At 35.2% G+C, this 13,932-nt stretch overlaps 1 protein-coding gene across 8 annotated transcripts in view; it reads left to right on the forward strand.

The window, feature by feature from the left end:
* Positions 1–13,932, forward strand: part of TBCE (tubulin folding cofactor E) — a 104,722-nt gene that overhangs the window by 67,527 nt on the left and 23,263 nt on the right. For 3 of the 8 annotated variants that reach the window (XM_077168399.1, XM_077168398.1, XM_077168400.1), the window contains 3 exons: positions 6,445–6,630; positions 12,193–12,229; positions 12,318–12,406. In XM_077168399.1, coding sequence (XP_077024514.1) covers positions 6,537–6,630; positions 12,193–12,229; positions 12,318–12,406 — 220 coding nt within the window. In that variant the 5' untranslated portion in view covers positions 6,445–6,536. The remainder of the gene's footprint in view (positions 1–6,444; positions 6,631–12,192; positions 12,230–12,317; positions 12,407–13,932) is intronic. The other 5 variants (XM_077168395.1, XM_077168394.1, XM_077168393.1 and 2 more) reach the window with 2 other exon arrangements.

The raw sequence follows: 13,932 nt of genomic DNA on the forward strand, positions 1-13,932 counted from the left end.
TTTCCATCTCTATAATTGTAAATAATGCTGCTATGAACACTGGTGTGCAAATGTCTGTTTATGTCCTTGCCCTTATGTCCTCTGAGTAGATACCTAGCAATGTTATTTCCGGGTCGTATGGCAATTCTATATTCAGCTTTTTGAGGAACCCCCAAACTGCCTTCCACTCGGTTGCACCACTTGACATTCCCACCAACAGTGGATAAGTGTCCCTCTTTCTCCACATCCTCTCCAGCATTTGTCATTTTCTCCTTATACAAAATTCAGAATTTCTGTATTTGGATACAACCTTTTACTATAAACTTACAATCATAGTGGAGTCTTATGTAAATTCTTACAGCTTGCTGTGGAGATTTGGTGTTATTGATGAGTACTCATTTCAGTTAGCAATTTTTACTCGCTAAGCTGTTTTGTTTTCTGAGAAACCTGCCAGGAATGTTCCAGAGGAGATTAATCTTTCATGCTAGCCTTTAATCTGTAAAAAGCACAGCTTCTTCTTTGCAATTACTTAGCACCATTCCTAACTCTCATTTCAACTGCCTATAACCAAAATAGCTAATAATAAAGTTCTCTCCTTGAATTGTTTCTACTATTTTAAACAATGGAAATTTAGACATAAAAATAAACTTATGCTATTTGTGTTTTGTATTGTTTTCTCATTAATCATCATTATCCATGTACTGCCTTTTAAACTTGAGCTCTTATACTTTTTACATTTAAGTCACATAATATTAACAAAAAAAATCTTTCCTTTCTCTTCTTCTGCCCCTCTTCCCTACTCTTTTAAGGAAAACCAAAATTATATTAAACCTCTTAAATAAATGTCTGATGTTAGAAATAGTGAGAATAAAGTCTCTTAGATGCAAAATGTGTTTATACGCATACAGCTAGATTAAGGTATATAAGCTACTGTTTTAAATAGTTAGAAATTTTTTTTCCAACATCTACAACATGCATTGGGATTTATTTCAGTCTTGTATAACTAGAGTGTTTACCATTAATAACTAACTAGTTGTCAGTAAACACAAGATCAATTTATATGCTGTCATGATAGAAAATTAAAGGAAATAACCTAGAAGTGATCTTTGTAATTTCCATCAGAAAAAGCACCTTTTATTTAAACTATAACATTTTATTTAAAATATTATCCCTTTTGGCATTGGCTTACCATCCGTGGTATTGTCATTTAAGTTATTCCAGATGTAGGATGAGGATAGTTGAGTGTTGTTTCTCTGATACACATATCCAGGAAGAGCCCCTTGATCCAAGGACTTCTGAAATTAAAAAGTTATCTTCCCCCTTCCACCTTACATACAGTGATGTGACAGGAGAGAATAACTGCAGTAGACATCCCTGTTCAGTAAGGACAAGAAGAGAAAGTATGTAGCAGTCATTAATTTCTACTGTTCTGAAATCCAGCCTGGTGCATGCTGCCAAGTCCCCTTACTTTCGGGGCAGGGAATGTTCCTTATTTAGGGTCCATTTTACTCCTTGGTTCATCTTTCCAATAGACATGAGTGTTACATGAATCCTGAGTATTTGTAATATGAAAATTATAAATTTGAAAAACTGAGGTATTTGTAGTATGAAAATGCCTTGCACCATTCTTGGAATATAGTAGGTACTCAAAAATGTTTGTTGTATGTCATTACTGTCTCAATATGTGCTGCTCCTGTAGACTATTCAAAACATTGGTGTTTGTTTTGCTTGCGCAAGAAAATTTAAAGGTGATATGTTCATAAATTAATGTTTACATTGCTTTGGGTAGTTGTTATGCTGCAGTAGATAATGAGACAGTTAACCTCATGTCTGAGGTTGTATGTGACTTTATACTGCACACATTTATAGCCATAGTTTCTGCTAGCAAAATTGTACATCATTTGCATGATGAGTTGTGTCATCGCTAATGATGTGTATACTACAGGAGTCCATCTGAACAAATTTGGGAGCCTTTGCTTGTTTTAGAAAGTATGGGCCCTGAGTTATCCCAGTATTAAAAAAAAAAAGTAAAGTTTCTTTTTAGTGGATTTATTTTTCATAGCATAGATAGATTAACTATATGTAAAGAACAAATATCTTATGTGCCAAGCATGATAGTAAATGGCTTTATATCATGGTTTATTTAATCCATATAACCTTATTTGATATAGAGGTTTTATATATGAAGACATTTAGGCCAAAATATGTTAATTAAGTTACATGAGATCATACACTTAGTAAGTAATGCCACCAGGAACTGAACCCAGGTTTGTCTAAATCAAAAGTATGTACTACACTGCCCTCCTGTCTTAGAAACTGTTTTAGTTTCCTGGCTGCTAAAATAAATACCATATAATGAATTGTCTTAACAACAGGAATTTCTTGGCTAATGGTTTCAGAGGCTGAAAGACTTGCTTCCTCTTAGGGCAGTATCTTCTGGCTGGCTGGCAGTCTTTGGGATTCCCTGGACTTTCTGTCACATGAAATGTACGTAGTGGTATCTTCCCCATTCTCTTCTGGGTTCTGTGGACTTCTAGCTTCTGGCTATTCCTGGTAGCTTCTTTCTTTGTGACCTTCTCTATATTGCCTCCAATAATAGAGTAAGAGCTATTTTGACTGGATTGAGTCACAACTTAACTGGAATAATCTCATCAAAAAATCTTATTTACAGCGGGTCTGCACCCAAAGGGATGGATTAGGAACATGTTTTTCTGGGGTACATAGTTATAAATCACCACAGGGACATATATGTTAACTAGAATTTTAAATTTGAGATTAAAAAATGCATATATAAAAACAAATTGTTAATTTGTGTCTATGCCACGACAGAAAAGTGGGAAAGAATAGTACAGCATTCACCTAGTGGTCAGAAAATTTGAAATTTTTGTCCTTGGCTGTGCTACTTCTGTAACATTAGAGCCCACTGTTCTCCTCTGAAATGGGATTGAGTTAGGTCAGTTTCTTAAAGAATGACCAATGGCCCAGCTGTGTCAGAGGCCCCTGGAACATTATCTTTTTTTAACATATCTTAAGATATTTATTATAGTTATTGGCTCGTATGACTGTGGGGATTGGCAAGTCCAAATTCTGTATGCAGGCCACAAGCTGGAAACTCCCATCAAGGTAAAGTTGAATTCCCCAGGAGAAGCTGACTGACTGAACTAGGCACAGAAATTCTTTCTCAGTTCGGAAATCCTCAGGTTTGACTTTTAGACCTCCAGTTTGATTGGAAGAGGAGACTCCCTATATTGCCTACGGCAGTCTTTGTTAATTAGATGTAACTGGGCATAGATGCAATCAACTGATTATAAATGTAAATCTAACTACAAAGTGCCCTCACAGTAACATAGTAACAACAGGCTAGTTCTTGCTTACCAAACAGCTGGACACCTTGACCTAGCCAAATTGACATATGAACTTAATCATCACAAGCAGTTTTAGGCTTACAAAAGAATTGGTGGAACATTGTTGTGTATGTGTGTGTGTGTGTGTGTGTGTGAGAAATACAGCATATATATAAAAAAGCAATAAATTTCAAAGTCTATTCTAACAAGTAGTTATAGAACAGATTTTAAAGTTTGGTATGGATTGCAGTTCCACGATTTTTTGTTTTTTCTTCTAGCTCCTCCAAGATACTGGAGATCAACAGAAATATCAATATCAATTCAGCAGTCATACTCATTTGTTACATCCTATCTTCTTTTTAACCTCCTCCTTCTCTTTAAATAACATATATACATAAAAGCAATGCATTTCAAAGTATGTCACAACAATTAGTTGTAGAACAGATTTCAGAGTTTAGTATGGGTTACAATTCCACAATTAGGTTTTTGTTTCTAGCTACTCTAAAGTGAGGCTAAAAGAATTATCAGTATAATAATTTAGCGCTCATACTCATTTGTTGAACCTAATGTTCTCTGTATAGCTCCACCATCACCTTTGATCTTTCTCCCATTCTTTAGGGGTATTTGGGCTATCCCCAATTCTAACTTTTTCATGTTGGAAGGCACTGGCACTGTGACAGTATGGGATAAGGGGCTGGAACTAATTGATGTTCTGGAAAGGCTGGCCCCTCTGCATTTTAGGATTTATCTGGTCCGGGGACCCATCTGGAGGTTGTAGCCTTTGGAAAGTTACCCTAGTGCATGGACCCTTTGTAGAATCTTATATAATGCCCTAGGTGTTCTTTAGGATTGGCAGGAATGGTTTTGGTTGGGTTTGGCAAGTTACGATAGGTAAAATGTCTAACTGAAGTATGTGTAAGAGTGACCTCTAGTGCAGCTTCTTGATTTTATTTGAACTCTTTCAGCCACTGATACCTTATTTGTTACACTACTTTTCCCCCTTTTGGTCAGGATGACATTGTTGATCTCAAGCATTATCTTTAAAAGCCGCTTTCTGGGTCCCAACCGAGCTTTACTGAATCAGGATCTCTGTGAATGGGGTCCTTTTCAGATTAAGTTTGAGAAACTTTAGGCTAGGTAGATACTCTCTCACATAGATTCCTTTGAATTTCTAAAAAAAAATAATGCTAGTTATTTTTAATGTCTCTAGTTGAGTGATAAGATTGTTAAAACAGAATTTTGTTCTTTAACAATATGAGTCGTTCTTGGAGTTAAAATGTAGTATGTTTTAAAACACTTTCTGGTAGTCAGTTATTCTCTGATGCAACAGACTTTATGAACTCATTTTAAAGCAACGGAGAATTTAATTTCCTGCATCATCAGTTTTCCCTTCTCTACTGCATTGTTTTCATCAATATACAAACTTGATACTTTCTCCCATGTTAAAAAATACATTCCTAAAAGAAAAGTGCATTCTGTTTTGGTCGTATGTATCCCTTTGGTCGTATGTATCCCTTTAGTCATTCTCTTTGTTCTCTTATTTTCTTTACAGTAAAACTTCTCGAGAGCTCAGAGTATTCTATGCCCACTGCCCTCATTCTCTCTTGAACCACAATCAAGCTTTTGCCCCCATTGCTCTTTCAAAGCTGCTCTTATCAGGGTTACCTTCATGTGCTAAATTCCCTGCTGGCACTCCAGTCATCATCTTAACCTTTTCTGTTTGCAGCATTTCACACATTGTTAGCTTTCATTTGGCTTTCAGGACATCAACACTCCGTGGGTCTCTGCTTCGTGACCACTCTTCCTACCTGTGTATGTTGGTTGCAACTTATTGGAATTACAAATTCCTTTTCATAATCTGGTAATAACTATAGACCTTTCCAGGAATAAATGTATACATATAAACAAAATTTATTGTAAATATTATTTTCCATCCTTTTAAATTATGATAACTTCTAAAAAGATCTAATTTCCTTATGAGTTAAATGTTATAAGCTGAAATAGTGTTTATAATACAATTCATACAATTCATCATTTATTCTTTAATCAAATTATAATATTAACAAATTTACACTTGTTGATAGCCATAATTAGGTTTCCTTGATACTAATGTTTAGGTTTCCTTGATATTAATGTATCATCACCATGGCATAAAGAACACTGAAATTTAATGGAGCCGAAGCCCTCGTTTGACTCTCTTGGAAAGCCTGATAGAGTGGCCATTATGTATAGCATTATAATTAATATTTCAGTTAAATCCTGGTGAAGAGTAATATTAAAATTGCTATAAAACTGGAGTATTAATTGTGATACTATATTGTATCTCTTTACAGAATTCTTCCCACATGTTCTATTTTAGATTTTAAAATGTATTATTTTTAAAAAAAATGTGTTATTGATTCAAATTTGTCATTGAAAGGAAAAGAATTTCTTCATAATCTTGTCACGAGCAAATTTTTTCATTTCTTTGTGTCCTTTTCCAATCTCCTTCCATTAGTAGATATGATTCCTATGTTGTTATATCACATATAATTTATATTCTATAAGTGTTTCAGCTAGAATTTACTGACTATATAATATTCTTCATCTGTCATGATTCATTTAATAGTTCCTTTCCATCTGGGCATTTTTATTGTTTATAGAGTTCCTGAACATGAATAATACCATTAAATAAAATCTTTGTAAATGTGGTTTTGTTTTTATTTTTCATTATTGCCTGTTGACAAATTTCTGGGATTATGATTATAAATTCTTTTTTGTGTGTGTGTGAGTTTTGATGAAAAGAGTTTAATTATTTTAGTTTGCATTTCTTAATCATTAGTGAGGTAGAACTTTCCCTGATAAATTTAATACTTCTGTTTCCTCTTAGAGAATTATCTGTTCCATATTTCACATCTGTTTGCCCACTGGGATTTTCTATGTTTGCATAAGCTCATAACCCTTTATAATCAATCATGTTGATTATAAATTTTCCTTTAGTATATTATTTTCCCTTTTCTGCTGATTTTTTAATTTATCAAGTTGCAGAAATTTCTTAAAACTGTCAGAACATTGTGTTTATGTATTGGTAATCTCTTGGTGGTAAAATTTTATTCTGTGTACTATTTTTCTCCTTTTCCAGGCACCCAACAGGAGGATCCTTTGTCCGTCCAAACAAGGTAAATTTTGGAGTAGACTTTCTTACTGCAGTTAAGAAGCGCTATGTGGTAGAAGATGAACCAGAAGAAGATGGAAAAGAACAGATTATTACAATTGGAAATAAACCTGTGGAAACTGTTGGCTTTGACTCTATTAGAAAACAGCAAAGGTAAGTTGAGTTGATAATGGTAGAGCTGAGTTTAGAGTTATCAGAGTTCAGGATTTAAATACATATGACCCTTGTCACATGCCCAGAACTTCACTCTCAAACTGGTTTATCCTTTCTATGTCAGCAGTGAATTGAAATCTGAGGAATCCCAGGATTTTATAAAATAAAATCCCTTATTTTAGCATAGGATTAGTGGATTTTTCTAGGTTGGAAGTGAAACATTGCTTTGTTCATTTTATTTACATTAAAATGTATTATTTAAAAAAATAATTTAAATATTTTTATTTAAATATATGCTGACATGTTGGTTCTATTATTCTTCATCATGACATTTTCAATTGGATGATAAGTCAGGAATGGAAATAGAAGGCTAAATAGTTACCTATGCTATATAAAATGTTGGTACCTTCTAGAAGCAAGTAGGTCCCATTTCTGGCTGCACAACTTTATCACCTGGTGAGCTTTTGAAACAAGCAGAATCCTGAGTTCCATCCCAGACCTACTGAATTTGCTTTTAAGAAGTGTCCCAGAACAGCTTCATTCCACACTGTGTAATAATAATAATATTGATATTATTAATTTGAGTACTTTCTATATGTCGGACACTGTGCTCTGAACGTTATGTTCCATATGTCATTTAATCTTTATGACAGTGCACATGGCAAGCATTATTATTTTCATTTGCTGGAGAATAAGCACAGAGAGGTTAAGTATGTTGCCCAAGGTCCCACAGCTAGTAAGTGGCAGAACAGGCCATCCGTTCTAGGTTTTTGTCTATAGAGCAAACAAACACACACATGCTAGAGAAATATCTGGAAGGATATATGCCACGATGTTTTTACCTTTATTATTTATAGATGATGGGATAATAATTGTTTATTATTTATTGTGACAGTGTTACTAATGTTACTTAGTGTTAGTTGCTATTTTTCAAATTTTTTGTTTTGAGCATTCATTATTTAAAAAAATATATTTTAAAAATGTGATCATGGTGATGAATATACAACCATGTGATGATATTGTGAGCCATTGATTGTACACTATGTATGGAATGTTTGTATGTTAAAAATGTATGTGTTTGTACATTGTTGTATTAAAAAATAAAAATATATATATATACTAAAAACAAAAACAAAAGAAGTGTCCCAAATTATTACGTAGCATTCTGTGGTGCACTAAACAGCATTTTGAAACTGTTAAACCAGAGCTGTTTTCTCTGAAACTTTCTGTGAACTGTAGTTCTGTACAGATAGGCTTACTATTCTCACGTGAACTGAGTCAAAGAAAGTGAAGGATGATATATAGTCACAACTCTACAAAAACCCTCCAGGCCACTTGAGTTTAGTGATGGTTGCTGATTGGGCATCATCCCAGTAGTGACTCCTGGTAGGCATTCTGGATAACAGATTTGCAGCCACACTCTAAAGTTAAAGAATTAAGTATGGCTCTGTCCAGAGTAATTTTCTTTGCCATCTTTTTTCGGTTATTAGGGTTTGACATAATACAAAATATAAAGTGCAGATGGAACAGTGAAGCAGACTTCTTTATTCTCAGTGTTGAAGAATAAACTCATTTCTTGATACCTCTGCTTTTTAGCATAGATGCTACCATTAAAAAAAATCTAAGATTAAAATTTTAAAATTTCCAAAAGCAACAACTTGACTGTTTTTTTTAATTATGAAACAATATGCATTCATTGTACAGAATTTAGAAAATACAAATTGATACACAAGAAAGAACAAAATGAAAGTCACGACTAATGCCATCAAGGGATAATTATTAGCAGTTTGCTGTTTATCCTACTGATTTACTTGGATTTAAAGAACCATATTCCTCATAGGGTAAGAGTTTTTTGCTTTATTTTTTCCACTTAAAGCACAAATATTGAAATATCTTTTATCCCAAAAGAGACAGGTTTTTCTTACTGGTTCATCTTTTTTACTATGAGTTCTGTGGATATTAACAAATTGTAAACAGAAAAAGAAAAGCTTTTTCCCCTCACAGTTTATGAACAACTACATAACTCAAGTACTGTCCTGGAAGATGACCTGACTTCTTGAGTATCACTGCATTTAGTAATTAACTGGTATCCTTTTGATTGAAAAGGTAAAATTAAAGAGATTCTGAAGCAATCTCTTAAATGGGTTAAAGGTTAGTAAAATAAATTATGAAATTATGGGACAGCATAGTGAAAAGGACCAATATTGGAGCCAGACAGAGGAGACAGATGATTCTGATAATAGCTGAACCACTTCCTAGATTTGACACAAATTAGAGTTAATTGCTTATAATTTCTCAGCCCCAGTTTCCTCATTCATAGAATAATTCCTAAGCTGCTAGAGCTGTTGTGCATAACAAATGAGATTGTGCAAAAAATGATAGTCATCATTCTTAGGAATTGAGACCTCTGTTCTTAAGTCATTTTCTTAATCATATCCAGCTGACCAGTTTCAACTTTGTATAATCAAGAAAAAATTTATACAGTAAGGAAATCAAAAGCAAATAGCTTTCTGTATGGTTTTTCATGGAGATTACTTTGCTTGGAGTGATGTCTCTCTTGAGACTGCAGTTCCCCAGCTTTGTACCAAGGTATCACTGGGCACGGCAGTGGATAGCTTAAATTTTAGACAGCAACAGTGACATCAGTTGAACACTGTGCAAGCTATTAGTTCAACATAGGTCATAGTTTCATTACACTGTACAACTCCTTTCAGTGATGCATATTGTTACAGAGTTGGGGTTTTTGGCAGTTGCTGTGATAAAAGCAATTATCTCCTGAAAATCCACATGAAATCTGGAGGTGGTAGAGCCCAGTCTTATTCTAAAGTTTGGGAAGTTGTGCAGTGCCCAACTATCATTAAATTGATAGGACAATTATTAAATTGCTTGGACCTAACTACTTCCAAAATGGAACTATTTCTTTTGGCCTAGGCACTGATAAAAATTTACCAGAACACCAAGGGCCATGGAGATTGAGATCAGTGTTTGGGAGGCTCTGCTCTAGGACTTTGCTGGGGCTGATTTATTTTTCCAAGTATCTGATGATTGAGCTTGTGCCTTACATTTTTTTGTTTTTTGTTTTTATTTTTAAAAATATTTTTATTGAGAAATCTTCACACACATGCAGTCCATACATAGTGTACATTCAGTGGCTCACAGTATCATCACATCGTTGTGTATTCATCATCATGATCATTTTTCAAACATTTGTGTCTCTCCAGAAAAAGAAATATCCATATCCCTTACCCCTCCCTCTCATTGTCTGCTAGTGTTTCAGTCTACCCAATTTATTTTACCCCTTGTCCCCCTATTATTTATTTATTTTTTATCCATTTTTTTTAAAAAACTCATCTGTCCATACCCCGGATAAATGGAGCATCAGACACAAAAAATTTTCACAATCACACAGTCACACTGTAAAGCTATATAGTTATACAGTTGTCTTCAAGAATCAAGTCTACAGGAGTACAGCGCAACAGTTTCAGTACTTCCTTACAGCCACTCCACTACACCATAAACTAAAAAGGGACATCTGTATAATTCATAAGAAAACTTCCAGTACAACCTCTTGACTCTGAGATCTCTCAGCCTCTGAACGCTTACCCTGTCTCATTGCTCTCTTCCCCCTTTTAGTCAGGAAGGCTTTCTCAATCTTAAAATGCTGGGTCCTGGCTCATCCCGGGAGTTCTGTCCCACGATGCCAGGGAGATTTACACCCCTGGGTGTCATGCCCCACATAATGGGGGAGGGCAGTGTGTTTACCTACTGAGTTGGCTTAGAGAGAGAGGCTACATCTGAGCAACAAAAGAAATGCTCTGGGGGTGACTCTTAGGCATAGTAGGCTTAGCTTCTCTGTTGCAGGAGTAAGTTTCATAAGGGTGATCCCCAAGAGTGAGAGCTCCGCCTATTGAGTTGGTTAACCCCACTGCTTACGAGAAGATCAGAAATTCCCCAGATGTGAAGTTGAATATTTCCTCCTTTCTTCCCAGTCCCTGAGGGGACTTTGCAAATACTTTTTATCATGGCCCAAATTACTCTGGGTTATATTGGGGCATCACACTAACCTGTTCAAAACAACAAGATCTCATGCTTTATTAAGATTCCATTGTGGTGTCCGAATAAACTGACCATACAAGTTAAATTAGATAATATGCTATGCAAAATAGAAATTTTGCACCCAATAAATATCTCTTCCTTTGGTCTCACATAAAAGTTGAAAATTTAAAATATAGACCATATCATCCTTTCCCCTGTATTCTGATTTACCTTAGTCTTATCCTGGTCAGCTTCATTCATATCTCTAGTTGAAGTCTGATTACTTTATCAACATTTTTAACAGTTGCTGAACAGAATATGATGACTTTCATAGCTTCAGTGCTCCAACTCTAAGTTTCTGGTGTCACATAAATACCCAAGTTTCAGGGAACAACCAGGTTATATACAAATAGCTCAGTATCTCAGAATTTAGAAATATCAGTTACCACTCCTAATATATGTGGCTGCTATAAGAGCTTACAATCTAGAACCCTTAACAGTAGGCCCCAACTGATAACCCCATTGTGCCTTGCATTTTGAACTTGATATTTTCCCCAAAGATTGTCATTTTAATGTTCTTTTTTTTGCATGGACAGGCAGCAGGAATTGAACCCAGGTCTCTGGCATGGCAGGTGGGAACTCTCCCTGCTGAGCCACTGTGGCCTGCCCTAATGTTCATTTTTTATAAGTTATTATCCATGCCTTACTGTACACCAAATGCTAACTCTCGAAATTATTTTAAAGATGCAGAATCTGAGATACAGAGATGCTAGTTAAATTGTCCAAAGGCAAAGGAGGTGGTAGAATTGAGATTTGAACCCAGCCTCCAGATTCTGTGTTCGTATACTATTTCTATAACATACTGTCTCTTTTAATAAGTAGAAAATACCAATTCTATGTACCTGAAAAATGGCTGATTAGAGAACTAGTAAAGCTGAAGATAGGCACACACTCTAGGTTGTATCCTTAGATTTTTGCATGTGAGTGCAAGGAGAAGTATGAAATACAGTTTACTTCAGCACTGCTAAAAATGATCTAAGTGTCAGCAGAGGATTAAATAAAATAACTGTATCTTATGCATATAGTAAAAGTTCTACAGCTACATATGTCAGCATAGCTAAATCTCACTGATGTACAAATATGCTGTTAAGCAAAAAAAGTAAAGTTGCAGAAGGATATGTGTGGTGTGTGTGTGTTAGAATATCATTTTATAAAGTTTCATAATACACAGAAAAAAAGGATTTAAGGATGTGGAAATAATAGAGTCAAAGAATTAAGAAATGCTTGTAATTTATAATGAACACCAAATGGTTACCCCTGGGAAAGAGGTATGTTTTATGGAGTGGGACACAGAAGACTTCAGTTATATTTTTAATATTTATAATGCTTTCTTTCATAAGTTGGATGGTGAGTACTGGTATTTGTTATATTATTTTTTATGTCTTTTTATATATCTGAAATGCTTTTAATTTTTTTTGTATATTATTATTATTTTTTATTTATTTATTTATTTTGGTACATGAGCAGGCACCGGGAATCGAATCCGGGTCCTCTGGCATAGCAGGCAAGAACGCTTTTTAATTTTTAAAGGGCCAATAGATAGCATATGTGTTTATGTATGTATGTATGTGAACTGTGTGTTTTTTATTCAGTCAGCTGAGCAAGTTGCAGGAAATTTCTCTGAGGAACTGTGTGGTGAATTGTGCAGGGGAAAAAGGAGAAATTGCCACAACATGTCCTAGTATCCTTTTTCACTGATAGCTTGTACTGGAATCTGATTTTGGGTTTGATACTTGTGCCAGACACTGCTACTAATTGCCTAACCTTCCTAATAGCATTTCAGTCTTGCTTGGGGAAATCAGTGCCCAGATAAATGATTTACTTTCCCAGACTGCCTTGTGTTAGGTGTGGAATGTGACTCATTTCTAACCAATGAGATGCTGGTCGAAAAAAAAAAATTAGGGATATGGAAACATATAGTACAAGTATTAAGAAATGCTTATGAGTAAATAAACACCAAATGGGGCTTTTAAAAAAGGGACGTGTTTAGTTGGCCCTGCCTTTTGCCCTTTGACTTCACCTTCCTCCCTGCTTTGAATGCAGACAGAATGCCTGGGGCGTGAGGGTGGGGGGGCGTGGGGTGAGGTGGAGGGGTGGAGTGTGTGTGTGTGTTTGGCATGCTTCTTGCAAGCGTGAAGAAGAAAGCCATCCAGTATGAATCAGGAGAACCGAAAAATGGAAGGAGCATGAGTTCTTGATAGTATTCTGGGGACTCTATACCAGTTTTGGCTGGCCTTCTTGTAAACTTCTTGTTAGTGAGAAAAATAAACTTTTTTTTCTTTATTAAAGTTCCTGTTCATGCAACTAAATACTATTTTGTTACAGTACCTCCGAACAGTCCTTTCCAAAGAGTTTGTATTCTCTTTTCTCTACCTTCTCTTCTTACTTTTTTTTTTTTGCCATATGTTGCTTTTATGCCCACAATAAAAAAAAAAATGTAGGAAGTAAGTTAAAAAAAAATTCCCAGTGGAAAATCAGTAGGCTTTCTCTAACTTTAGAAAATCTTCTTTTCCCAATTTTTGCCTAATCTCTAGATAATAATTCATGCAAAAGATAGTTTATAATCTTGCTTATCTGAATGAGGAGATGCCAGATGAGTAATATACACTAAGTTCTTTTTAGCAGAATGTTTCTAACCACTCAGAACATACTTTAGTTGTGATAGAAATTAGGACAGAACTCCCCAACCAGTGCATCTGAGATACTGATCTCCTCAGCCTTGAGGAGCCTGTTCGTATTTGGAGGGACTGGAGCATTCAGGCTGGTGATCTTTGCTCATGAGCAGCAACTAGGTTTTACCCCTGTGCACTGTGCAGATGTGATTGCTTTCCGCAAAATTAAGCAGCCTTGAGTGTAGAGGAATTAAAGTGGATGTGGAAATAGAGTTTAGTAATGAATAGAATGCTGAAGAAGTGTGCATTCTGTATCATGCCTAGCCTACTCTTAAGTGATCTTAGAAAATTGGGAATTGGTGGTTCAAGGCATATTTTCTTTCAACATAAAAGAAAAGATCTGTTTAACTGGGGAATGTAGAGTGTTTGGTTAATCTGAGTTGTCATCAGAGTACTAAAGAATCAGCATAATGCTTGTTTATACTACTCTTTCATGGGGAAATGTCCCCCAATACTTGAAAAAATGAGTTTTAGTAAGATAAGTCATAGATGATATTTGCAGATACAGTGATGAATTTCTTGCAGTTACTGATTG

The sequence above is a fragment of the Tamandua tetradactyla genome, chromosome 7 (genome assembly GCF_023851605.1).
Source record: "Tamandua tetradactyla isolate mTamTet1 chromosome 7, mTamTet1.pri, whole genome shotgun sequence".
NCBI classification, from domain to species: domain Eukaryota; kingdom Metazoa; phylum Chordata; class Mammalia; order Pilosa; family Myrmecophagidae; genus Tamandua; species Tamandua tetradactyla.